The sequence below is a fragment of the Urocitellus parryii genome, chromosome 7 (genome assembly GCF_045843805.1).
Source record: "Urocitellus parryii isolate mUroPar1 chromosome 7, mUroPar1.hap1, whole genome shotgun sequence".
In the NCBI taxonomy this organism is placed as follows: domain Eukaryota; kingdom Metazoa; phylum Chordata; class Mammalia; order Rodentia; family Sciuridae; genus Urocitellus; species Urocitellus parryii.
This window is the reverse complement of record NC_135537.1, coordinates 141,717,045-141,728,514: the sequence shown is the minus strand read 5'-3', so window position 1 is coordinate 141,728,514 and position 11,470 is coordinate 141,717,045. Positions and strand designations below refer to the sequence as shown.

General features: G+C 48.9%; 1 protein-coding gene across 2 annotated transcripts; it reads left to right on the top strand.

The window, feature by feature from the left end:
* The first annotated feature begins 132 nt into the window (after positions 1-132).
* Positions 133-10,529, top strand: Tnfaip1 (TNF alpha induced protein 1). Of its 2 annotated transcripts, none has more exons than XM_026388785.2 (7): positions 133-310; positions 4,641-4,959; positions 5,583-5,752; positions 6,384-6,473; positions 6,550-6,602; positions 7,473-7,668; positions 9,401-10,529. In XM_026388785.2, the coding sequence occupies exons 2-7, from the start codon at positions 4,755-4,757 to the stop codon at positions 9,635-9,637; spliced, it is 951 nt and encodes a 316-aa protein (XP_026244570.2). In that variant the 5' UTR covers positions 133-310; positions 4,641-4,754; the 3' UTR covers positions 9,638-10,529. The 2 variants fall into 2 exon arrangements, with proteins under 2 accessions (XP_026244570.2, XP_026244571.2); XM_026388786.2 differs by having other exon boundaries at positions 133-334.
* Positions 10,530-11,470: the final 941 nt, after the last annotated feature.

The window sequence follows — 11,470 nt, the reverse complement described above, 5'->3', positions numbered from 1 at the left end:
ACTGCCTACACAACCCAGAAGCCTTTGCGCCAGCGAGGTCGCCGGAAGTAGGTGCGCTCTCACGGCGAGGGCGGGGTGTACGGAAAGCTCGCAGAATTCTGACTCCGCCCCTGATGGGGGGCAGTGCAGGCTGGGCCTTGTAGTCTCAGTTTCCCAGATAGGCAGGGATGGGCCGCTGCACCGGGAGGAGTCTGCTGGAGCAGGATGTGAGCTCACAGCCCGGGATTGCTGTTGGGCAGGCGGCTACAAGCTAGGGGCGGCAAGGAGTCGGTTGCCATTCAGCTGAGAGGAAGAAGCGCCCCCGGGGACGGTGAGAGCTTGGCCTGCCGATGCGGTAGGGGAAGGGAAGGGGAGGACTGGCCCCCAGACGGGTCAGGGGAAAAAGGGTTGGGACGGCTTAGGGGAGATGGAGAGTTCAAATTCTCCGCTGGGGGGGTGGGTGTCTCAGTTTTTGTGTAGAAAGGCAGGGTGAGGGCTGGAGGAAAGCCTGCACTAGCTACAAGAAAGACTGGGCGTCGCTAATTTTTTCCTGGACTTTCTGGGTGAAGCTGCCACTTCACACCTGGAATTTCTGCCTTATCCGCCCTCTCTTGCCAAGCTCGGCTTCCCCTCCCCCGCCGTCCGCCGCGTGTGCCTTCTTCCTTTAGGACCCCATCTTTTTCCACCGCCGCGGTGATTTGTCCTTTGTTCTGCTTGGGTTCGCTTTAGCTTTGCTGAGTGAGACACGGATCCGCCCCTAGCCCCAGGCATCCCCAAATATCCACGAACAAGTCCGGAAGGAAGAGCACTGAGGCTTTCAGTGGAAACTTCAATCTCACCGGAATTACTTTCTAGGGCGTCACCTGCCACAGGATTCCTGGCACCCATTGGTCTGGGTGGAATCTGGCATGACGTCATCCAGGGGTTTAAAGCAACTGCTTTGTAGGAAAAGAATAGATTAGCTCTGGATTTGACTTCCTCTCTTGGCAAGCTCAGCCATTGAGTTCCTTTGATTTGGCAGAAGTACATGTGTGTGTGCTTTCTTGGATACTGGGGATATTGGGACTGGACACAAAATACATGAACTTAATAAAACCTTTAATTTTTCTTTTTTTTTTTTTTGCGGGGGGGCAGGTGTGCTGGGGATTGAACTCAGGGGCACTTGACCACTGAGCGACATCCCCACCCCTGTTTTGTATTTTATTTAGAAACAGAGTCTCGCTGAGTTGCTTAGCGCCTGGTTTAGCTGAGGCTGGCTTGAACTCGAGATCCTCCTGCCTCAGCCTCCTGAGCTGTTGGGTTTACAAGCCTCCCACACCGTGCTTTCCCGGCTGGCTAAAACCTTTTAAAGGGTGGAAGATAAAGTGATTTAATGCCATTCTAGTGTTACTTACTTATTAGACAGCATCCTAAGGTTCATCTCATCCATACCGCATCCCTGAGGCAAACCACCAAAGGAATTCACTACATCCCGCAGCACCCACTCTTGCCCTTCCCTGAACATTCTTCCCACATACCTATCTAAATCTCTTCAGGGTTAATTTCAGTCTAACAAGCTGACATATATTGAATACTTAAAATGTGCATGGCACTTTTCAGGAAGCAGAACAGTTAACAGAACTTGGGAAAACCAGTACCATGCTTCTAGTTGCATTTATGAGAGATGATGCGCAGCCAGTTGCCCTGGCTCACACGTGTAATCTCAGCAACTTAGTGAGACCCTGTCTCAAAATCAGAAATAAAAAGGGATGGGGATGTAGCTCAGTAGTAGAGTTGCCATTCTCCAAATAAGGAAAGAATGTAAGGAGAGAGGACAGTAATTAATATAAAATCCAAACTCTTTACTGTTATTTACTACCTTAGGTGCCTTCCCAGGCGTTCATCGAATCAACTTCCCCTGTTTTCTGTGTACCAGCTACCATATCCTTATTTCTGTTCCTAAAACTCAATTCGAACAGGAACTTTGCACTTACTCATCCAACTGTCTAAAGTGCTCTTCTCAGACCTTAGCAGAAATGTTATCTTGCCAGGTGCCTCTATCTAAATTAGTGCCTTCCTTGGTCACTCTCCTATCACTGTTTTATTCTCATCTCCTGAAGTTGTCTGTTTTCGTGTTTATAATCTGTCTTCTCCCGCTTAAATGTAAGCTCCATGAGGACATGACTCTTCTGTATTTGCTTTCTGTTCCCAGTGCCTGGCACATAGCAGAAGCACAGTAAATGCTAACTCAAAACATTTTTTTAAAAAAATTCTTGCTAACAGTTCTTTGACCTTTGTGAAGGCAAGACAATATATTTGCATAGTTCCTGCCTGAGTCAGCTTTCCACTGCTGGAACAAAATATACATATGAGAAAAACAACTTCAAGGAGGAAAGATTTATTTAGACTCTAGAGTTTCAGAGGTTTCAGTCCATTATTGGTGAGCTCCGTTGCTTTGGACCTGAGGTGAGGCAGCACATGTGGTGGAAGAAGGTGGCAGAGAAAAGCTGCTCATCCATGGCAGATGGAAGCAGAGAGAGAGTGAGAGCAGGAAGTAGGGGCTGGGGAAGAGAGAGACTCTTCCAAGGAACACCCCCAGTGACTTATTTCCTCTTACTGGCCCCCCTGCCTACAGTTTCCACCACATCCCAATAATGCTATCCAATATGAATCCCTGATGGAGTGATAGATTGTTGAAGTGGAAAGTCATGATCTGATCAGCCCCCCAAATCCCCACTTCCGAATGTTGCTGCACTGGGGACCAAGCCTTTAACACATGAGTCTTTAGGGGACACTTCATATCCAAAACAAAAATTTCCTACTGTTTAACATAGTAAGCACTCAATATTTATATTGCTGAATGGATTAAATGAGCTAAAAATAGATATGAAAATATTAATATAGAATAGTATCTGGTACATAGTAAATATTCAATGAATGCTAGCTATCGTATTTTCTCTTCAGTGAATGGGTTATATTGATTCTTTAGATAGCCAAAACATAATACCCTTGCACCTCAAGACCTCTGCAGACACTGAAATCCAGGGATGCTCCAGTCCCCTTATATAACTGGTATATTACTTGCATATAATTGATGATCATCCTCCTGTATACTTTAAACCTCTATATTGGTTATCATACTTTTAGAATATTGTTTTAGTCAGCTTTTCATCACTACAACCAAAATATCCAACAAAAACAACTTAGGGGAGGAAAAATTTATTGGGACTCGAGGTTTTGGAAGTCTCAGTTAAAGATGGCCAACTCCATGGCTCTGGGCCCAAGAGGAGAGCACATTATGGGGGAAGGGCCCAGTGCTGCTCAGCTCACAGCAAGGTTAGAAAGAGAGGGATAGGGAAGGGGCCAGGGACAAATGTTCCCTTCCAGGGCACAATCCCAGTGATCCACCTCCTCCAGCCACACCCTGTTGTTACAGATCTCACAATCTAATCATTTTACCTTTAACATTTCTCATTAACACAGGAACTTTGGGGGGATACCTCATATCCAATCCATAACAAGTGTAAATGCCATGTAAGTTGTTGTTATACTGTATCAGGAACTAATGACAAGGACAAAGTCTACATGTGTCGGTACAAGTGCTATTATTATTTTCATGTATTTTCAATCCACTATTAATTGAATCCATGGATTCAGATGGGTTAGAGTACAAATCACAAAAAAAGGGGGGAAAGAGAATGTAAATCATGAGGGTGACCTGGCTTTCCTTACTCCTTGGTTCTGTCAGCTCCAGTAAGTATTCTTTGTGTGTGTGTGTGTGTGTGTGTGTGTGTGTAAATGGTATCAAACCCAGGGCCTTGTGCATGCAAGGCAAGTACTCTACCAACTGAGGTATATCCCCAGCCCTCTAGTTAGTATTCTAATCCCCACATTACTCAAAAATTTTTAGATTTATCATCTGATCTTTTCTGATACTTTCTCCTCATTCTTCTTTGGAGCAAAGAGAAGAAAAGATAAAACTGGGTTCCTTCTCAGGAAAAAGAAGCAAAAATAGCTATCCTGTAGTTGTTCTGCCTTGGAAAATAGCAACGATTTCAGGAACTTGGGTCAAGTCTGGTGCCAAGAAAGGGGAAGGCCAGGAAGCCCAGCGGGAGCCCAGGTAACCCTTGCTAAAAACAATGGCTTGCTGCTCCAGACTGGCCCACTCCATCCTCTTCTGAAGACAGGCTACTCCTGCCAGTGCTAAAGGAAACCCTGGCTCTGGAATCTTGAGAAAGGAAGTGCATCCTGTCCCTTTGGCTCCTGGGAAACTCCTGGACTGGCTGGATTCCTAGTAGGTTGGGCTGAAAGTCTGGTATCACAGGAAGTTTATAAAGAAAAATCTGGAAACTCACTGGTAGATCCCCAGAGCAATCTCTTCCTCAGAGCCTCTGTGTCTAGTTCCAAGGCTTTGCTTGTCTTACCACCCAGAGCTGAGTTGAGTATCAGAGGCTGGTGAGGTGAGCAGGATAGGGGTCTGGGAGATTACTCCCAACCTGGCTTCCAGTACAATGAGGAACAGCAGGAAAGTCTTTCCCACTATTGCCTAAGGATGGAGCCTCGCTGGGAATGCCTGGCTTACCAAGGAGGGAATGGCATGGTCAGTGCTCCTTCTGTTAGCCCTCCCTCATTGGAGGACTCTTCTGCTGACTTTCATCTTCTCTCCCATCTCCTGCTCACAGCACTGAGAGTATGAGGCTCTGGCCTCCCCAGGACACTCCCTTGTGAACACTTCCACCACGGCGGAGCCTTCCAAGCCTACCTCCTGCCGTGTGGTGATCTACCTGCAGCGGGAGATGTCGGGGGACACATGTCTATGCCCAGCCTCAGGTGCCAAGCCCAAGCTAAGTGGCTTCAAGGGAGGAGGGCTGGGCAACAAGTACGTGCAGCTCAATGTAGGCGGCTCCCTGTACTACACCACGGTGCGGGCACTCACCCGGCATGACACCATGCTCAAGGCCATGTTCAGTGGGCGCATGGAGGTACTGACCGACAAAGAAGGTGAGGCATCAGGGCTGTCTGTGTGGGTAGGGAAGCAAGGGGGAGTCCTGAGAAACTACTTCAGAGCAGGTCTTACACCTGGTAGATTAGAATCCAGATTCCCATTTTCTCTCACTTGGAATAGGACTTCTTCATCTGGAGTTCTTAGGAGAACCACAGAATTCCCTGAAATGGTACATAGAATGTTGTGTATTTATGCATTTTCCAGGGAGAAGATCCATACTTTAAAAATATTTAAATAGTACTAGATTCTTTTAAGAGCTGTTACTGTACAGCCTGGGCTGTAGGCAGAAAGTGAGCAAGGGGCTGGTGAGTTCTTTGTGGCCATGGTGGCCTGAGTGCTCCTGAGCTTAGACTTCAGTGAGCCTCCACAGAGCCTGGCAGGCCTCTGTGTCCCATGGTGTGTGCCAGTCCTTGGGTTCAGGTAGGAAGGGTAAAGAGCAGCCATGGGCCTGAGAGCTAGAGTGTCCATTCCCACTTTTCTTGTCCTAGGCCCTGGGCTCTGTGCTCATGTGGGTCCTTTCCTTGCTACCTGCCACCTGGCTCAACATGTGGCCTTTGCCTGCTTCTGAGGTTACCAGGAGACAAACAGTAATCCTGTGGGGCCCATTCTGAATCCCTAGGCTGGATCCTCATAGACCGATGTGGAAAGCACTTTGGCACCATTTTGAATTACCTCCGAGATGACACTATTACCCTCCCTCAAAACCGGCAAGAAATCAAAGAATTGATGGCTGAAGCAAAATATTACCTCATTCAGGGCCTGGTGAACATGTGCCAGACTGCCCTGCAGGTAAGTGGGCAGAGTTTGGGGGTAACCTAATGAAGGTGGGATTTACCACTCCTCTAGAGACTTACAGGGTCAGTGCCAGGCTTTCTGTATGGAAGATGAGGTCAACGAATCCAAACCTAGTTAGGAGTCAGGCACAGTGGTACACACCTGTAATTCCAGTGACTTGGGAGGCTGAGGCAGGAGGATTGCAAGTTCAAAGCCATCCTGAGAATTTAGTGAGGCCCTAAACAACTTAGCAAGACCCTGTCTTTAAAAAAAAAAAAAAAAAAAAAAGTGGATGTGGCTCAGTGTTAAAGTGCCTCTGGGTTTAATTCCTAGTAACTAATTAACAAACCCATTTAGAACAGTGAAATGCTGTACAGGCCCAGCAACCTGGCAGCCAGGTTTTCAAGCTCAGCAGTGAGACTCTGCTTCTAGTCCATGTGCTTAGGTATGTGGACTCCAGGTTTTCTGGAAATGGGGGTCTGCTTGCAAGCTGTCAGGATTTCTTGCCAGGGACCTCATGATCTCTGTCTGATCCTCCTTGCTAAGCAGAGGGTAGCCATGGCAGAGGGGCTGCAGGGGTACCTAGCTAAGCCTGGCAAGCAGAAGAACCCAATGAAGGCTCTCTGTTCTGTGCATTGTCTCCCAGGACAAGAAGGACTCCTACCAGCCTGTGTGCAACATCCCCATCATCACATCCCTGAGGGAGGAGGACAGGCTCATCGAATCCTCCACCAAGGTACCGGGAGCTCAGAGGGCTGTGGCCAGGGAATGCCATGCCCCCAGCCTGGCCCTCACTCTCTCCTCCCTCACAGCCCGTGGTGAAGCTGCTGTACAATAGAAGCAACAACAAGTATTCCTACACCAGGTAGGTGGGCATGTCTGCCGGGGGACTTGAGAAGGGCTTTAGAGGCAGCTGAAAGAGCCCAGCCAGAGCAGACACAGGGCAGCAGACCCGGGGACAGCCTCCTGTTCTCCTGGAGTGGATAACATGGGTCTGGGGTTATTTCTTTTTTTTTCTTGAGGTGCTGGGTTTGGGGGAACACAGAGTCTTGGGCATGCTAGGCAAGTGCTCCACCACTGAGCTACACCAGGGGAAGGGAAATCAGGGTAGAGATACTTAGAACTTGGCACAGGACCTTGTTGGGATATAGAGGAGGGAACAGGAAACACGCCCTTAACATGTATCATGTCAAGAGCATGCCCAGTGTTTTCATCAACATTGTCTCACCAGGCAGGGGGCTGCTAGGAAGCCAGCAGGCTGGGAGTCCTCCTAAGCCTCCTGCAGCCTTTGTGCTTCCCACTGGACAATTTCCCTGTGGCCTCTAGGGTCCTTGAAACAGGCTACAGTTAATTATACACAGATGGTTGCGGGCTCAGAGTCCCAGACTCTCCCTGTGCTTCCCTGTAGACAGGCACATTGCCAGCCCCACAGCAAGGGAAGGAACGCCCCCTGCTGGAGTAGCAGCAGGACTTTGTCTCTTTGAGCTTAGGGAGAAGAGACCCCCCCCTTTCCTTAGTCTCTGCTATAACTTAAAACCAACTCAATCCCTTTTCCTCACAGGCCCCCAAACCCAGAGGTTGCCCCATGACTGTCTTCCTGTCCCCCTGGCATCTTGACTTGTCTTCATTTCAGCATGGCAGGCAGGGAGGGGAGGGGAGGACCCAGCTCACCCTAACAGCTCCTCTGGTGCCAGAACCTCATTCCCAGGCCTGCCGGCCCTCATGGGTTTTTCAGCAACTCCGATGACCACCTGCTGAAAAACATAGAGCTGTTTGACAAGCTGTCCTTGCGCTTCAATGGCCGTGTGCTCTTCATCAAGGATGTCATCGGTGACGAGATCTGCTGCTGGTCCTTCTATGGCCAGGGTCGTAAGCTGGCAGAGGTGTGCTGCACCTCCATCGTGTATGCCACAGAGAAGAAGCAGACCAAGGTATGGGGCCTTCCTCTGCACAAGGCAGAACACACAGCAAGCAGCTGGGGCAGTGCTGCCCCCAGATGAGGCTTTCCCACAAAGCTCTGTGTTTGGCTTTCTTTCCCAAACATGCTGTGATACTGCTGGCTAGGACAAAGCCAGAACAAGGGATTCGGGAATGGATGGAAACCATCTGCTTCTGGTAGCTAAGGGACAGGAGGCATTGGCCAACAGGGAACTGTGTGATGCAGTGGGAAGGACCAGGTATTTGAAGTTGGCCCAATTCGGATTTAAATTCTGGTTCCACCACATACCAGCTGATTTTTTGGATAAGCCATTTAACCATTTGGGCCCATTTCCTCATTTGCAAACACAGGAATGAGAGTGCGAGATTACTAGAGATCTGAAAATGAGACAGTTCTTCAGAAATCAGCATGATACAGTGGATACGACTTCAGTTTTCAAGAACACTGATAGGATATCTCTAGCCCTGGCTAGTAAGGAGTTCCTGGTCAGTCAACTTAACCTCTATAGTAACACCACAGTGCTGGGCATGCCTGAGGCATTAGATAGGTGATAGTTTACACAAACTCAGCTAACCCCTTTTTCTCAGGATGCAAGCAGAAGGTATCTTCCCCAGAAAATAACAAGGGTCAGTCCCAGAGATGGCAGAGCTTTTCTAGGGCGGAACAGCAGTTCATCCGGGGAAGTCATGTAGGTACGAAGGGCTCAAGCCCAGATAGCACCTTCTTGGTCACCAGGTTGCTAAAGTGCCTTCAGCTAGATGTTTTGCCAGGGTCAAAGAGCAGCTTATAGGAAGTGGCCCTGCTTCCTCATGACATGGGACAGTGAGTGTGGGGCTCTCAGCCATGTCCATGGAGGGAAGACTTGAGGGGCTGAGTTGCAACCATGACAACACCTATTACCTGCCTGTGTTCTTTCTTTGGAGGGGGGGGGGGGGGGGCAGGGATTGAACCCAGAAGCATTTAACCACTAAGCCACATCCCCAGCCCTTTTTATTTTTTATTTTCAGATAGAGTCTGATTAAGTTGCTTAGGGCCTTGCTAAGTTGCTGAGCTGGCTTTGAACTTGAAATCCTCCTGCCTTATCCCACTGAGCCATTGGGATTACAAACATGTGCCACCAAGCTTAGTTTCCCGTGTTCTTTTGTCCATGAACTTCTCTGACCCCTCACACCACACCTACAAGCTTCTGCCATTCTTTGCATTGAGAGATAAGGGCACAGAGCTTAACATGACATGGCAAGTTTGCTGGAATTCTGCCATACCTTCTCTTTCCTCCATACTGATCCTGGGGATGGGTATGTTGGGTCAGGCAAAAATAAAAAGCAGTAAGACTGCTCATCAGAGCAGATGATATATACATAGGCAGACAGATAAACTGTGTCAACTTCTCTGCTAAGCAGTTTACATATTTCTTGTGTTGATAATAACTCTGGTAGGGAAATATTAACCATCACTTTACACAAATGGAAACTGCAGCCTGGAAAGCTTAGACCAAGGCCTCACAGCTAGTAAGTGATGGAGCTGTTGGTATCTAGGCCACGGGTGCATACTAGTCCATCAGTCTCGGACTGGGGTGGGACAGGTTCAGGATGGTCTTCTGTTATGTCCACAGAGCATGTCTCCTGACAGTTAGGAGGCCTCATGAAGCAGCACAGGGCCTAGAGCCCTGACAAGCTGTACATCCTGAGACAAAATCTGAATCAGTCTTGTCTACCTCGCCCCAGGTGGAATTTCCAGAGGCCCGAATCTATGAGGAGACACTTAATGTCCTACTCTATGAGACCCCCCGCGTCCCTGACAACTCCTTGTTGGAGGCCACAAGCCGGAGCCGCAGCCAGGCTTCCCCCAGTGAAGATGAGGAAGCCTATGAACTGCGGGATCGTGTGCGCCGCATCCATGTCAAGCGCTATAGCACCTACGATGACCGGCAGCTCGGCCACCAATCTGCCCATCGTGACTGATAAGACCTTCAAGGAGATGGGGCACAGGAGGCCCTGTCTCCTGCCCTCTGCAGCCCCACACGGCAACTTCCTGGTTGTCTGCTCCAGCACTCAGAAACATGACAAGCCCTTCCTGTGAAATCAAGGGCCTGGGCTGGGAAGGGCCCGTTCCCTGGCCCTGACTGTTGAGCACTACCAGATCCATCTCCCTTCCTGTCCAGCAGGGAGCTACTTCTGTTGTGGGGTGAGCTGACCAGCCTCCCTCCTCCTGCTAAGCACATTCCCCTCTGGGCCCTATGCTGAGTGCCCTTCCTCAGCGAAGCCCCATAGGAATGGCTTCATTCTGGGGGAAAGGCTGCTTCTGGTGCTGTGGAGGCCCAGTCTTTATCACAGGTGGGGCTTCTTTTTCCCTAAGGTGTTGAAGCACAGGTTTGATGAGCTTGATTTTTAAAAAATAATCTAGGAAATGAATAGTTTTATATAATGAGGGACTAGGCATTTGTTACCCCTGCAGGGTGCCAGAATCCTGCATAAGGTAGACCCCTCAGCCCTTCTTGATGCTTTTGGGATCTGTCTTTAATGCACTTTGTACTGTTATTCAGGAGATTAGCCTGCCCTGACCCACACCTTTTCCTGACCCTAATCCCCTTTTCCTGCAGAATCATTCTGAGGGAGAGGATAAAGAGAAAGCAATAAAAACAAAACTGACCAGTTTTGGCTTTATCAGCCTGGCCAGGCAGCCCAGGGCACCAAGGAAGACAGGCTATGGGCTAGGGATGTGGCTCAAGCGGTAGCGTGCTTGCCTGGCAAGTGTGCGGCCCGGGTTCGATCCTCGGCACCACATACAAACGAAGATGTTGTGTCTGCTGAGAACTAAATAAATAAATAAATAAAGTCTTTAAAAAAAAAAAAAGGAAGACAGGCTATGTAAGATAAGACCCATGGTCTCACAGCATGCTGCCTAAAGAGACATCTCACCCCCACATCCTGGGGTCATGTCACTGACTCCTGGGATGTAATAGTGCTATTCTCTTTGATTCATCCTTGAGTGCCCTTAGTTCCAAGGCACTTTGACTCCACATACTGTAAAAGCTAACACTGTCAATAGGGGCTACCCTGGGCCCTAAACACAAGCAGCACCTGGAAGGCTATAAAGCCCATGGGAGTTGTACAGTGCTGGTCAACATGCCCAGTAGCTGAGGACAGTGGACTCAGCCCTGCACATCCAAGAGGCCCTGTGGCCCACCCCAATCTGCATGCTGTTGGTTTTTGTCCTGGCTGGGATGGTGGTTCTGCCCAGTGGTGAGTCTCTGAACATAGAGCTATAGGAAAAACCTAAATCCCTTGAAGGTCTTCATTCTTTCTTGGCATGGAAATGCCACGTATCAGCCAGGGTATGAGTTCTCATGACTTTGGTTTTCATCCTGTGTTTGGCTTGTCCCTGGGGAGGCTGCTCATCTGAATTTTTTGTGAGGAATGCCCTCAGGGAGGGAGGATTCTATCAGCCTAACAAAGGAGAAGGAGCACCGGCTGTCAGGTTTATCCCTGTTTGACTACTCTAAGCAGCTGCTCACAGCTGACCCCATAGAGCTTATGGACAATTGCCAGGCCCAGGGTTGGCCACTCACAAGGACCTGGAATTACATGATGGAACAGGGGAAATGTGACTTATTAAGCAGGCATTTTATGTTAGTCAGTCTTGAATGTAAAATTAGCTGAAGACTCTCAAGTCAGGTACTTGGTGATCAGCTACTAGGTCTTCCAGCCTTCACTGCAGTTAAGATGACAATCCATTTCTTTGGGCAAATTTAGGCTTCAGGGGCTGGGGATATGGCTCAGTGGTAGAGCATTTGC